The 15,540-nt window shown below is 39.6% G+C and overlaps 1 protein-coding gene across 2 annotated transcripts in view; it reads right to left on the bottom strand.

The window, feature by feature from the left end:
• Positions 1–383: 383 nt before the first annotated feature.
• LOC116256523 (ribosome-recycling factor, chloroplastic) overlaps positions 384–15,540 on the bottom strand; it is a 46,003-nt gene continuing 30,846 nt past the window's right edge. Inside the window, exons 5-12 of one of the 2 annotated variants that reach the window (XR_007573613.1) lie at positions 4,964–5,061; positions 4,734–4,845; positions 2,048–2,089; positions 1,885–1,941; positions 1,751–1,801; positions 1,229–1,334; positions 744–800; positions 384–626 (exon numbers count right to left, since the gene is read on the bottom strand). Coding sequence is in view for 1 of the 2 variants with exons in the window: in XM_031632905.2 (XP_031488765.1) it covers positions 609–626; positions 744–800; positions 1,751–1,801; positions 1,885–1,941; positions 2,048–2,089; positions 4,734–4,845; positions 4,964–5,061 (435 nt within the window). In the remaining variant the exon portion in view is untranslated. The remainder of the gene's footprint in view (positions 627–743; positions 801–1,228; positions 1,335–1,750; positions 1,802–1,884; positions 1,942–2,047; positions 2,090–4,733; positions 4,846–4,963; positions 5,062–15,540) is intronic. The other variant, XM_031632905.2, reaches the window with a different exon arrangement.

Here is a 15,540-nt window from a genome sequence, read left to right as displayed (position 1 = left end):
GCACAAGAATTTTTAGCTGTAAAATTAGTAGCCCCAAGTGTTGATGATCTTCTTCCAATACATGCAGGACATTGATTATATTAACCAAGACATCTTTTCAAGTTTGATATTTACTATTCTTCTATATTTCAGTTTGTTCTAACAAAAAAGCAGAATCACATTGGATGCAAGAAGGAATGATCATTAAGTTGACCATTGAGCAAGAAGGTCATTGTCCAACCCCAACATGGAATACACGTAGCCAGCTATTTCCAGCCACAGTAGGCCACTGATCTACAGCTACCTACAAGGTGAGCTTTGACCTGATCCCACACATTTGTACTAACAGGCCCACAGACAGAAAAATTAAAAAAAAAAAAGGAAAAAAGATGGATAAGATGACATAAAATAAAGTAGTCAAGGATGTGATGAATATCTTCAGAATATGACCTGTACATAAATAGGGCATAAACACAAATATATAAAGCATAATAACAGCGTCCCTAGTTCATAATTCAAGAACAAAATTGAGCAGGATAGTGGTGGTGATGATGACAACCAGCCTGTATTCAACATTAACTGTGCAAACTGAAATGAGCATCAATCCATGTACAGTTCACAAGGATTTCTTAGACCTTCAATAACTCCTGAAATGAACAAAGATGCTAATTAAGTAGCAAAATTTAAAAGAAACAAGATTCTGTTTTCAAAGCAAGAAATCTACTAACTAGAGAAGAACAGCCATCTGGTAAGAATGAACGAACCTTCTCCTTCTGCTTATAGAGAGCCTCTATCTTCTTCATATATTCATCTGTCAGTTTCTGCAGCAAGACAGGTAAAGATCACATTCTTCACCATCTATTTCATAAGTGGAGGTGCAGTGTGGATTTGGCATTTTATCAGAAAAATTGGGGTGCACTTCGATGAAAATCTCTCTCGCACGCACGCATGCACACCACCTAATTTTCTTTTACAAAAGATAGGCCTACTATGAGCGTTCATGAAAGAAAAGTTAGTGGGAATAAAACTTCACATCAAAACAGGTCCGAAACAGTTTCAAAACAGAGGACTTAACATCCAGAACACAGAAACTCACAAAGCCAATAATAACCCTTCACAACAAGTCCATCAAAGCACAACAAACCAAAAAAAGCAATTCACATTTCGCATATCTCACTTCATACACTCAAAAAGCATAGGTTACAAGAGGGACTAATCTCTCCAATATATACAGCTAAAAGGAACTGACCTAGCTGTCGGCCAGCTCACAACAGCTAGACCTTTAGCCTCTGGGAGCTGTCCAACAGCCAATTAATTCCATCAAAGGCCATGTGTAACCTTACAAAAAGCTGAAACTGGAATAATAAAAACACAGAAAACGACAAACAAAAAATACATTAACAGGCATACACACACTCATTGTATGTGCCCATATATATATGTGATTTGTGTGTATGTATGTATGCACAGAAAAGGATAAACAAAAAACAATAAATCATATATCCATTGTATATCTGCCAATATACATATATAAGCACCTTCTTTCAAACTTAGGTTACTGACACTAAAGGTTTTATGTCCAACGAAAAAGTAGAAAAACAGAAATGCCCCTACTATCAAAATTCCTTTACTGTAGCTAATCATGAACTCATGAACTGAAGTAGGTGCATGTCAAGATTCACTAGCCATATGAACTACATGAGATATGTCAGGTCTCATAATGCTAGGTATATAAGTGCTTGGACGTGTTGGATCTAGATTCAAGCTTTACCTGCAAATCATTAGACAAGTCCTTAACATTGTCTTCAGAAAGTTTTTTCTCCTGAGAAGAGACGGAAAAGAGATTCAGAGGAAACAAAGTCAACCTACAGAGCTTCTGGATCATAATTGAGAGCACTGGAGGACCTTTTCAAGTTTTTCATAGGCTTTTAGTGCATCTCTCCTTATGTTCCTCAATGCAACCTATGAAATGGTCATACATAAAGGGAAATAATCAGTAAATAACATTTAGATGAAGACAACCAACTTTGACATAAGAAGAGAATGTAGAGATAACATATGTCCATACCTTGCCTTCCTCAGTTTGTTTAGCCACCACTTTAGAAAGTTCCTGCAATTACTAAATGCAGTTTAAAGTTACTGATGAATTTCAGTCATGTATTTTAAAATTTAAAAGAATCCAAAGTAGAAGGCTTAAGGCTACTCAGAGACATATATCAGCCACAATTGGGTATTTTGGAGAAACACATTAACCATATTCAGCAAAGAAATAGCACAACGCTGGTTAATCAAAGAGCAATTCTGGGTTTGTCTAGAACTCACTAGTTCAAACTCCTGCAAAGTCTGTAGATTTCCATTGCTTTGCAAACAAAACTTACAGGTAGCAACTTTGAATGCTAAAAAGCATGACACTCACTATTGAGTTCATTTTTGTGGGTAATTTGGTCAATCTCATACATGAAACAAAATAGAATAGCTACCTAAAATTCAATCAAAGAACTGAACATGCTAATTACTTCTCTGTAGCCAACAGATCTAATTACACCTTTATCCAAATCCCTGCCATTGTCCCAAAAATGGGTTGCCCAGTTCACTTTCCACCTCTGTATCCATGAGGTAAAATGAGAATAAAATAAGCTCCACAAAAATCAAACTTCAAAATAAAAGTTCAATGTTCAAGCTATTTGAAAAACAAAAACTAACTTATTGGGAACTCACTGGTTGATCCTCCTGAGAACAATGTATAGTTCCCATTGCTTCTCAGACATAAAATTTCAGGAAGCAACCATACATGTATGCATTACGCAGTAATAACAATATGCTTGCTAATGAAATCATTTAGGTGCCACTTGGGTCAGTCTCATGTAGTGTTATGAAAATTGGTTTTAGAATCAAATCAGCAAGCTGCAAATTCAGTTGATGAGCCAATTCATTGATCCCACTGAAGGGTTGTGTGTTGGCAAAAAGTATTAAACAATCCTTTTGTGAAAGAAAAAGGAAAAAAATGAAAAAATTAATTAAAAATAGAAAACTCTTAAAAATATTTAAAACTACTTTGGAAATGATATGCAGCACTCTTGAACAGCCACCTACTCAATTTGGATCGGCCAAATCAGGCAGATTCTGATAAGAATTGTAAAACACCACTCTAAAGTCCAAGCACACAACTGCTCTCTAGCATTCGAGCAACAAATCTAACTTTAGCTCACACAAAATCCCTTTAGTTCCACAAAGAATGGGCCACCTGAACTCACTCACCCATCACTATACAGCCATAAACACATGAGGTAAGTGAAGGAGATGAAATTCCACAAAAATCAAAGTTTACACAAAAGACTAAAGCACCACCAGTACTACCCTTTGGAAAATAACAAATGTAACTGCAGTTTTTGTAGAAAAAGGAAGCTCTTGCCAAAATTGTCTCATCTCGACCTTGTTAGAAAATAAGATTTGCAGCCTCAGACCGTACTTCTCCTATTTGATTAACAACAAAGAATTGGAAGCGCTTAGGATGTTTTGCTGGACTATTGGACACAAAAGGCAGATTCAAATAGAACAACAAACTAGTGGATTCATTAATGGGTAACAGCAACCTAAATGGTTTCTTTATGTAGTAAAAGCAAGCAAATTTCCAATTCTCAACCTGCAATCAAAGGAACTAGCATTTGCAATCAGTTTTCATATTTGCAAAGGACAGAAGAAAACCATGAATATATCCAGCCGGCAGCAACCAGAAAGTCAATAAGTAGGAAGTTTGATGTTGAATTTGGATTCCCACATTACTAGCAATAGAATTTACTTGACAGGATATGGTGATGCCTCAGGCACCATTGCTTTCTAGTGCTGAAACATAATTTCTCCCAAAATCAAAACATAGGGCTTTCTATACACTATAATGATGTAACGCACAAATATGGCAGCATGGGAACAGTCTTATATAAAAATGCATCTCTTCTCAGATTTAGAAGTTGAGACCAAATTTAGTCAGCAAAGGAAAGGAGAAGACACAAAAAGACAGGAACAATGCCCATGATGTCCAGCGAATGAACGTAAACAATCCCTTGGTATATGGGAGTATGACATAATATATTTCCATTAAATGATAAACTTACAAAATATTGAATGGACAACTATGCCAAGCAATTCAAATTAATATAACATCAATATCTATACAAACGCAATCCATATAACTCAACTATTATACACCATTAGTTCTGGATATGATCTACATCTAGCTCCAATGCATCATGGCTCCTTATCAGCCTCACGGCCCTCACCCATGTTGTGCATGGTCTCGAACCATGTACAACTTGTCCCTTGACAGTAAATCCGTTTTTTGTAAGGCCCTACATAAATAGATCAGCCACTTGATTTTCTATTTAAAGAGATATACTCAATCCCCTTATCAACCTTTTGCTTAATAACCCAGTGGTCTATCCTGATATACTTTGTTCAACTGTCGATGGGATTGAAGGATATCTTGATGTCACTTTCAATGTGGTATGGATAGCGCATGAGTTGCCTAGGAGGGTTGGAAGCTTCATAGGTCTTTCCAGAATCTTTTTCATTTGAACAGGAAAGAATTATTAAACCATATTTATAGTATCCATATTTACTTTGGATTTAAATTTCACCAGTATCAGGTTAGTTTGAATGGCCACAGAACGTGTAAATTCAGATGTCTGCAAATGCTTCAAATTGAAAAGCCTTAACTTCATGAACAGAAGAAAATAGCTTCTCAAATAAAATCTAACCTTCCTTCTTTCGGATGTTAATGGTGGGATAGTTAATCGAATCACCTCCCCATCATTATTAGGAGTAAGATCAAGATCTGAACTCACTATGGCTTTCTCGATGACCTTTAAGCTGCACTTACAAGAAGGCATAAAAGAATCAGAATATGCATCTTATTTCCTAGAAAGAAGATGAGGGCAAACCAAAATTCTTGGAAATATATATCTCACAGACTAATATCACCTGTTACCTCGATTTGTCATATGGCTGGACAAGGAGAGAACTACTGTCTGGAGTACTGATCTGTGCAATGCTCTTCAAACTCACTGGACTTCCATAATACTCAACCTGTAATCAATTGACATTAAAAATTAAGTTTCTAGTTAACAAAGTATAGGATAAAGATTGCATCCACATAGCTCAAAGTAACATTATGAACCTTAAACTCATATAAGCCTTGACAAGGAACATAGCAATTAGGAAGGCTAAGCACTAAACTGAGAGACTGGCATGCGAAAAGCCATTGCAGGCTTTGTGAGGCATTATTTGTTGAGAGCTGATTCCCTTTATTTGGCCTTCCTGGGAATATCTGGTGCACTTATTTAAGTGGTACCAAAACAAGGCCTCCTTATTTGAGATTTTCTTTTTTTTGCCTCGAAGTACATGGAATTTTGTTGCCAGTTCTTCAAATCTCCCTCTCTCAAGGGTAGCTTCACCGATGTTCCATTGGGTGTATATAGAAAAAGACTTCAAAATTAGGGATAGTACTGTATCACACTTGATTTCAGGTGGTTGCATACTCACGTCAACCATGAACAATCATGGATTAAAAATTCTAGAAAAAACCATGCAGGAAAAGATAAAATTTCAACTGCTTCCAACTATGGAGGACTAGGCTCCAACGACAAAGACAATTAAAAGTTTATTACCAGGAACCATCCCTAATACTAGTTCTCACAGAGTCAGGTGCTCGACCATTTTGTTACCAGGGCCACCCTTGGTAATTGGAGGCCTCAACTTATATGCATCACCTACCATCTATGGTACTGGCTCTAGCTTTTTGTCACTGATGCATTTATCGGTGGTTGAGTCGAAGCTTCAGAATATCCAATAATGTGTTGTTTATACTTTATAGTATTTCTCATATTAGGTATTACACTATTGGACTACATGATATTCCTCAACAATAAGTGGTATCAAGTATGCCTTTACTGGGCCCTTCTTGATGTTCTCTTACTGATCTTCTCCAGTCAATCTTTCATCCATCGCTTGGCTTGTTACGGATGCTGAATTCTTCTATTTGGTTTTCTATGTTTCTCTCTTCCAATCAGATTCTTTGAAAAGTTACTGCACAGTAAGGTGTATAAACTATAAAGTATAAATGCTTTTATCATTCTCGTGATAAATAGCATTCAACTTCCAAAAGGTGAATTGCTAGAGGAGGTCCTGATGAATTGACTTCTGGTGAACAATGAGGTGGGGTCCTGATGAATTGAGATCAACACTTCTTGGAAGGTGGTCTCTGTTCTCCCTGAATGCATGAATACTAAAGATTGGCTTGGAGGATATACACTACTTCAGCTAGGCAGGTACTTTCTTTTGGTTGGAATAATTCTTTTTGTGCTCTGTCTCATCTTTTCTGATGATTTAACCATGTGCAATACACTTTTGATGCTAAAACAGAACAATTTTACGCCGGTTTGATTCTAATATTGCATAGTTTTACAACTCATATTGAGGGTTTACCAATTATCCTCTCCTCAGTGACCTTTTCCCTTTATCTTGTCAAATTCTCTCCATTTCCAAACACAAAGAAGAAAGAACTTTCTTAGTTTAAAATAAATGCAGTGGGCTTCAGCATGCACACAGCGTTGGGTTTATTGCCTCTTTTCATGATGCTTGTTGAACCTGTCTTTTGACGTTGAGGTAGTTTTTTGGAATATTAAAGCACTTGACAGTTCTTTAATTATTTTCAATAGCTTTTTGGTTTACATTGTAATTTTGTTCTTTACCCTAATTCTCCCTTAAGTAAGGGTTAGGGTAAGTGATGAATAATAAGTTGGACGTGTTTTCTTCTCTCTCTCTTTCTCTCACGACAACATGGAATCAGAGCCAGCGGCGTGATCACTTCAGGCTGCCGGCGACTGGCAGATTTCCAGTGATCTCCTCTCTGGTGACTGTTAGATTTCTTCTTCCTCCTCTCTTGTCTAACCCTTTCCTTTCTCATTTCCTTCTTCTTCTTCTTCTTCTCTCTACTGCTCACTGGTGGGTGGAATCTGATCACGCCTATGTGGAACGCGTGATCAGATCCACTAGTGGAACATGGTGTGGCTGCTGGGATCTTGTCGTTGTTGCTGATCAAAGATTGCCTGTCACTGACATGGTGTGGCTGCTGGGATCCTGTCGCTGTTGCTGATCAGAGATTGCTTGTTGCTGCTGCTGATCGTGGAGATGGCTTGTTGATGTTGCTGATTGTGGAACAGCAAGATGTGGACTTGCTGTTTGAGAGTTGAGGTTGGGAACAAAAAAAGCAGTGGCAGTCTTCGTCTGTAAGTTTGTTTCTCAGCAGTAATTATCGACAAAGTTTTCTGCTGTTCAGGGTCGTGAAGGAGGTGTGACTGCTACCTGCTTTGAATGCATGTTAACAGCATCTAGATGTTAAAATCTGTGACTGGATTTTTTTTCCTGCACGTTCATTTTTTATCCAGCAGTCTACAAAGTGTGCAGAGATTTTTGTTTGATCTTCACTATGGAGCAGAGAGATACTATTGTTGATACGCAGAGAGAATATAAAGTCTCTGGAAATCTTCTTTCATTTGGTTCTACCGTGAAGTTAGACGGCTCAAACTATGAAATCTGGTCTCGCGTATTTATGATGTCTGTTAAGGGGCACAGAAAGAAACATGTTATTGAGGAGGAAGAACCCCTAACTAAGACAGGAAAATATTTTACATGGGAGGAAGATAACAATACTGTTATGTCATAGGTTATGAATAGCGTGTTAGCGTATGGGGATCGGGTCTGTTCAGACCTGATCCATTCTCCTTATATCCACACGCCTAAAGTTACTAGGCGGTGGCTCTCTTGTAATATTTTATAATTTTATGTACAAATCTGTTGTAACCTATTAGGGTTATTCTTTTAATTAAAGATTAAGGAACGCAGGGCAGTGTTAAGCCGGCTGCTCCCTTTCCTCCATCGTCTTCTTTCATCCTCTCCTCTCAATATATCTGTTTTGCATACGGAGAGACGAGTACTTTGTGAAGATTCTTACATGGTATTAGAGCCAGGTTGCATCGTCCTCCGGTGAGTGATTTCAGTTTGATGTGATTAGCCCTAATCTGCCCTAAATTCTTTCTTTTCTGGCGTGGTCATCCCTCTTTTCAGTTTCTGCCCTAAATCTTGCGTGATTTGCCCTCATTGATTTGCCCTAATCGTTGTGCCCTAATTTTCTCATCGTTTTGCCCTAATTTCTGTCGTTGCCCTAAATCAATTATGGATCAGCCAACTCCCTCTCTTCTATCTTCTAGCTTTCTCTCCCAACTTATTTCTCAAAAGCTGAATCATAGTAACTATTTGACTTGGAAACGTCAAATAGTCCCTTTTATTAAAAGTCAGACTCTACGGGCATATCGATTGGACCACTCCAGCACCTCCTATGTATATTGACCGTGAAGTGAAGAAGACTGTAGTGGGAGATCAAGCTGCTGGGGCTGCGGCTATGAGTGAAATCATATTTGAATATGAAACCATTACTGAAAATAATCCTGAGTATGAAGCTTGGCTGGCTCACGACCAGTCCCTTGTTGCCTATATTACTTCTACTTTGTCAGAGGAAGTATTAGGAGGTATTGATGATGATTTAACAGCCCTAGAGTTGTGGTCTACCCTTGCCACCACGTATTCTCAAGTATCCGAAGCACGTTTTCTGCAGTTAAGAAGGCAATTTCAGGACATCAAGCGTGGGACGCGTACTGTTTTGGAATATTTGAATGAAATTAAAAGTGTAAGTGATCAACTTGCTGCCATTGGACATCCCGTCAGCGACAAGGACAAAGTGCAACAAGCCTTGAGTGGACTGGGAACAGATTTTGATATTTTTTGCACAACCTTGGAAGTCCTACCTATTCTTCCATCTTTCGAAGATCTCAAGGCTAAATTATTCCAACACGAAGCTAGTCGTGTTCAGCGACAGAATTTGATTCCTTCCAACAGTCACAATGTACTGATCACAGGGACACATGCATTGCAAGGGAATCGCACTCGTACTTGGATTCCTCAGGCAGGAATGGGAAGAGGGATTCTCCCAACACCACAGGGCATGAACACTACTTCTGCCACATCTAGAAGGGTTCCGACTTGTTTCTATTGCAACAAGAGGGGGCATGTAAAGTCAGAATGTTGGCACAACCCGCAGAACAAAAATAATCAGATTAGACGTGAGAACAAGGCAGCAGCAGGGTCAGCTTCATCCTCATCTGGATCTAATGTTTCAGCAGACGTACAACAACTCCTCATGACAGCCCTGTCTAAGCTTCATTTGAAACAAAACGAGCAAGGAGAATGGTATGTGGACTCTGGAGCAGCAGCTCATGTTACTAGTGACGCAGGTAATCTCTCTAGAGCTCTCCCTTATTTAGATAAAGGCTCAGTTGTCACGGGAGATGGTTCCCATCACACAATATCACAAATTGAAAATGTACAAATTTCTATGGGCTCTTCTTCGATTCCATTAAAGAATGTTCTTGTTGTTCCAAGTGTCAAGAAAAATATTATTTCAGTGTCCTAGCTTATTGATGATACTCAATCCTCTGTTGAATTCACACCCTCTTCTGTTTATGTCAAGGATGCTCGAACCAAGAAGACATTCGCTGAGGGCACTCGCAAAGGAGATATGTATGTCCTTGAAGGAGCTCCACAGATGTCAAAATCTCACCTTTCCGATTCATGTTTTCCAAGTCATAGTGAAGTCAATGTCACAGAGTATAATAAACCATCCATTTGGCATGGTCGGTTAGCTCATTGTAGTCAATCTTTTGTTCAAAATCTTGTTGCAGACGGGCTCTTAGATAAGTCCAGTCTGAGTTCTGTCAGTGAGTCCAGCATGTGCTCGAGTTGTCATATCTGCCATGCCCTTCCTTTTCAATTAATAAATAAAAGAGCTCCAAAGGTTTTTGACACCATATATTCTGATGTTTGGGGGCCTGCTCCAGTTCCTTCTTCTTCTGGGAGTAGATACTATGTCATTTTTGTTGATTCATATTCCCGATATACTTGGATCCATTTCATGAAACACAAATCAGAAGTTTTTCGCTTATTCACTCAATTTCATGCCTTGGTTCAAAATAAATACTCCAGTAATATTGTGCATTTTCAATATGATGGTGGTGGTGAATTTATTTCTAATGAATTTACTGAGTACTTACTAGATAATGGGATCACTAGACAAATTTCATGTCCGCATACACCTCAGCAAAACGGAATTGCTGAAAGGAAACATAAGCATATTGTTGAAAGTGCACTTAGCATGATGCATGAAACAGACTTACCTATGACATTGTGGACCGAGGCTTTCCATACGGCTGTACATGTTATAAATCGATAGCCATTGGCTTTGCTTGATGGAAAATCACCATTTTTTCTTTTACACCAAGAGCAGCCACGTTATGAGGAGTTGTGTGTTTTTGGATGTGTGTGCTATGTGCATGTTGATGTTTCCTTGCGAAACAAATTTCAAGATCGTGCTGTTTTATGTAGATTTATAGGGTATGCAGAAAATTACAAGGGTTATAGGTGTTACAACCCTAAAACTGGGCGTGTACATATTTCACGGCATGTTGTCTTTGATGAGAACAGGTTACAGGATCCCAAGGCTACTTCTGTGACACTCAAGGACAAAAATGAAGTTTATGATACTTGGCTTCATGCTGAAATCTTAAGACAAGGGGCAGCAATGTTGACTGAGCACAATGAGCAAGTTGTTAATGAGCCCGAGACATCTGTAAGTAGTTCCTTGAGCAGCACTACTTCCTTGGACAGCATGCCTTCATCTTCTCAGCCCAGTGAGCCACCTATGCATAATCGGTTCTCAGGCCTGGCGTATTCTAGGCGATCAGTTCCTACTGCAGTTCCACGCCAATCACAACGCGTGCGACATCCTATTGATAGATGGGTGAGCTATAACAGTTTTTCTTTGGATTTTCAGCTGTTTATGACAGGAGTCAGCAAAAAGGTGGAACCAACATCTTATCACAATGCGAGTAAGGAAAAATGTTGGGTTGAAGCTATGAATGAGGAAATGGCAGCCTTGCATGAATGTCAGACTTGGCAGATTGTCCCTCGTCCAGCTGATAAGAATGTTGTGGGATCCAAATGGGTTTATAAACTGAAATATAAACCAGATGGTAGCATTGATCGGTATAAAGCACGACTTGTGGCGCGCGGTTTCACTCAACAATGTGGAGAAAATTATGATCAAACATTCAGTCCAGTCATCAAGATGGGAACAATCCGTGTGATTATTTCTCTTGCAGTCTCGTATGGATGGCCTCTCTATCAGTTAGATGTCAAAAATGCTTTTCTTCATGGAATTCTTAAGGAAGAGGTATACATGGAGCAACCTCCCGGCTACACTACTCATGATTCTCAAAAATGGGTTTGCAAATTACACAAGTTTCTATATGGGTTGAAGCAAGCTTCTAGGTCATGGTTTGATCGTTTTTCTCATCACATACAACAAGTTGGTTTTCTCCGAAGCTCTCTCGATCACTCTTTGTTTATCTATCGCACTGGAGAAGCTACCACCTGGTTACTTATCTATGTTGATGATATTGTTATAACTGGGAATTCTTCTTCACATATATCTTATGTTAAAGGTATGTTGAAGCAAGAATTCAAGATGAAGGATCTGGGAGAATTACGATATTTTTTGGGTGTTGAACTTGACAGGACAAATGATAGTTTGACTCTTACACAACACAAGTATACCCTTGATGTTTTGGACAGGGCAGGTATGACTAATTGCAAACCCATCACTACCCCCAGTGTTCTGAATACTAAATTGACTGCATCTGATGGAACTGCTGCATATTCCAATCCCACATTCTATCGCAGCATTGTTGGTATGTTACAATATATTACCTTTACTCTCCCAGACATAGTATATGCTGTAAATCAGATTTCTCAGTTCATGCATGCACCCACTGAAGGACATATGGATGCTGCTAAGCGGATCCTACGGTATCTCAAAGCTACTCTTGGAGATGGACTAGTCTACACCAAATGTTCTAATGTTTCTCTTGGACATAGCATATATACATATACTGATGCCGACTGGGCAGGCGATCCCGATGACCAACGATCAGTTTCAGGTTTCTGTCTCTTTCTTGATTCTAATCTCATTTGTTGGAGCAGTAAAAAGCAGCGTGCTGTTGCACGATCTAGCACTGAGGCAGAGTATAGAGCAATGGCTGCAGGGACGGCTGAAGCGTCATGGTTACGTCATTTACTTAGGGAGCTCAATCTTCCTATTGTTCGGTCATCATTACTATGTGACAATCAAAGTGCGATAAAAATTGCTTTCAATCCCATTTTGCATAATCGCACCAAACATATAGAGATTGATCAACATTTCATTCGTAGAAGGTTGAAGAAGCCGAGATCTTGCCTACTTATATATCCACCAATGAACAGATAGCTGATCTTTTTACCAAAGGTCTCACAGGGCAGCATTTTTGGGATTTGAAGAACAAGTTGTGCATGATCAAATCTCATGCACAACTTGAGGGGAGCTGTTAGCGTATGGGGATCGGGTCTGTTCAGACCCGATCCATTCTCCTTATATCCACACGCCTAATTTAGGCGGTGGCTCTCTTGTAATATTTTATAATTTTATGTACAAATCTGTTGTAACCTATTAGGGTTATTCTTTTAATTAAAGATTAAGGAACGCAGGGCAGTGTTAAGCCGGCTGCTCCCTTTCCTCCATCGTCTTCTTTCATCCTCTCCTCTCAATATATCTGTTTTGCATACGGAGAGACGAGTACTTTGTGAAGATTCTTACATAGCGTGCATGCACACATCACTCTTACGATTGCGTATTATACCTGCCAAGCATATGTGAGAATTTCTGAAGCAAACTTACTCTCACGATAAAAATATGAGCAAAGTCTTGCAGGTTCAAGAAGAACTTCTCAAACTCCAACAAGGTGACTCAGATCTAGCCCAATACTTTGCGACAGTCAAATCAGCCTATGAGAGGCTCAAAACCCTACGTCCCCCGTGTCAATCATGCTACAAAACCCACTTTGAGCAGCACATGGTGGCGAAATTTTTAGCTGGGTTGTCTCCTAATTTTGCAGTGGCCAAAGCCCAAATGTTGAATAGGGCTGAAATTCCACACCTTGCTGAGGCCTATGACAGGCTAAGTCGTCTGGCGGTGACTCTATCTCCATCCTCAACTCATGCACCCTCTTCAGCATTAGCTGACCCAGGAGGTCGTGGGTGGTCCTTAGCCATCTCAAGAAGCTGAGGACAGGCCTTCAATAGAAGGAGAGGAGGTCGTAGTTTAGGAGGTGGACGTGGTAGATTTCAATGCACGTTCTGTGGAAGACTTTGTCATTTAGAAGATAGATGTTGGAATAAACATGATCGCCCAATGATTTGAGGATCTGAGTCATCACAGATCAAGAGTTCGTCTCATATCCCAAAAGCTTCACATGTTGAAGATGACCATACAGAATCAAATGCAAAAAAGGTCACTGTTAGTATGAGTAAATCAGAGTATGAACAATTTCTGGCTCAGAAAACTTAATCTTCCTCCTTGGCATCTACAGGTGTGAGTGATTTTGCTTTTTCCACCACTATGCAGAACCAAGATCCAGGTATGTCATGGATTATTGATTCTGGAGCCTCCAAGCACTTTTGCAGTCGACCAAACCTATTCACTGTGCTTCACCATTTTCCTCAACCTAGACAGGTGAAGCTTGCAAATGGGAGATTTTCACTTATTATCAGCTGGGGCAGTGTGAAAATTTCTGATTGTTTAACTGTGAATAACGTGTTGTTTGCTCCTAACTTTACCACTCATCTTCTCTCAGTTAAAGGGTTGACTCATGATTTGAACTGTAAAGTCATTTTTTATCCTGGTTCGTGTTGGTTTCAGGACTTGCAAACTGGGATGATGATTGGTGGAGGCCATGAACGAGGAGTCTATTTCCTGTCTGAGGCCATGGACACAGCTGCTACATCAATTCCTTCCAAACCTACCAGTCTTCAATGGCATCTCAGACTTGGGCATCCATCAGTCTTAAAACTTTGTTGCTTGTTTCCTCAGCTTTCCATGTCAGAGTCACTCCAGTGTGAAGCCTGTCAACTTGGGAAACACACTAGGAGTAGTTTTCCTTCGAGTCTAAGTCCTTCGAGTCATAGTTTGTTTGATTTACTTCATGTTGATGTGTGGGGGCCTAGCCGTACTGCTAGCCGGTTTAAATTTTGGTATTATCTGGTCGTAGTTGATGATTTCTCTCGTGTCAGTTGGGTTTTCCTTTTAAAGGAACGTACTGTAGCTATATGTATTCTTCAAAATCTTATTATTGAAATAAAAACTCAATTTGGAAATTCTGTTAAGTCTGTTCGCACTGACAATGCTCTTGAATTCAAATCGTCCAATCTTTTACAATTTTACTCAAAACATGAAATTGTTCCTCAATTCACCTGTCCACATACCTCGCAACAGAATGGTGTTGCAGAGAGAAAACATCGACATTTGTTGGAAATTTCTCGTACTCATATGATACAAAGCCATGTACCATCTTACTTTTCGGGGGGTGCGATCCTAACTGCTTGTTACCTCATTAATCGCCTACCATCCTCATCTATACTTAACAAAATTCCAATTCAAATGCTTTACCTGAATCGTCCATTGTTTCAAACTCCACCTCGTGTGTTCGGATGCACATGTTTTGTTCATATCCTTGGACCAAAGCGAGATAAACTTGTTACTCAAGCTCGAAAATGTATCTTCATTGGTTATCCCAAGAACCAACGAGGCTATAAATGCTTTGACCTTCTCACCCAAAAAGAGTATGTCAGTGCGGACGTCACATTCTTTGAGTCTCGTCCATATTTCCCACAACCATCTACCTCTTGCCCTGAAAGTCTCCCTCAATACCCTTTGCCAATCCCACCTTTCCCGCTGATGTCCCTTCCAAGTTCTACTCTCGCCGACAGGATCTCTCACATGGCTCTCCTCCATCATCCTCTCCTGAGGTAAGTGTACCTGATTCCTCACCTCTGGTATTCTCTGACTCGCAGGATCTTCCTATTGCCTTGCGGAAGGGTAAACGTCAGTGCACCATTCATCCCATTTCACAGTTTGTGACGTCTGAATATGTAAGTGACAAGGTGCGACAATTCATTCATGCTCTGTCTACTCATACTACTTCAACATGTCATCAGCAAGCATTACTAGACCCCAACTGGCGCCAGGCTATGGAAGAGGAAATACATAATTTACAGGAACGCCACACGTGGGACCTTGTTGCTCCTCCTTCCGGTTGTGATATTGTTGGATCCAAATGGGTATTCACTGTCAAATACCATGCAGATGGCACCCTTGAACGCTATAAAGCTTGGCTGGCCGCAAAAGGATATACTATATGGTATTGATTTCTTTGACACATTCTCACCATGGCTCGGCTAGGTATCATTCGCCTCTTGATTTGTCTTGTAGTTCACTATGACTGGCAAATGCATCAATTAGATGTCAAAAATGCATTCTTGTATGGCGATCTTGAGGAGACAGTTTATATGCAACAACCACCTGGC

Source organism: Nymphaea colorata, chromosome 6, assembly GCF_008831285.2.
Source record: "Nymphaea colorata isolate Beijing-Zhang1983 chromosome 6, ASM883128v2, whole genome shotgun sequence".
NCBI classification, from domain to species: Eukaryota; Viridiplantae; Streptophyta; class Magnoliopsida; order Nymphaeales; family Nymphaeaceae; genus Nymphaea; species Nymphaea colorata.
Note: the sequence above shows the minus strand (reverse complement) of the source record. Positions and strands in the feature narration are given on the sequence as shown.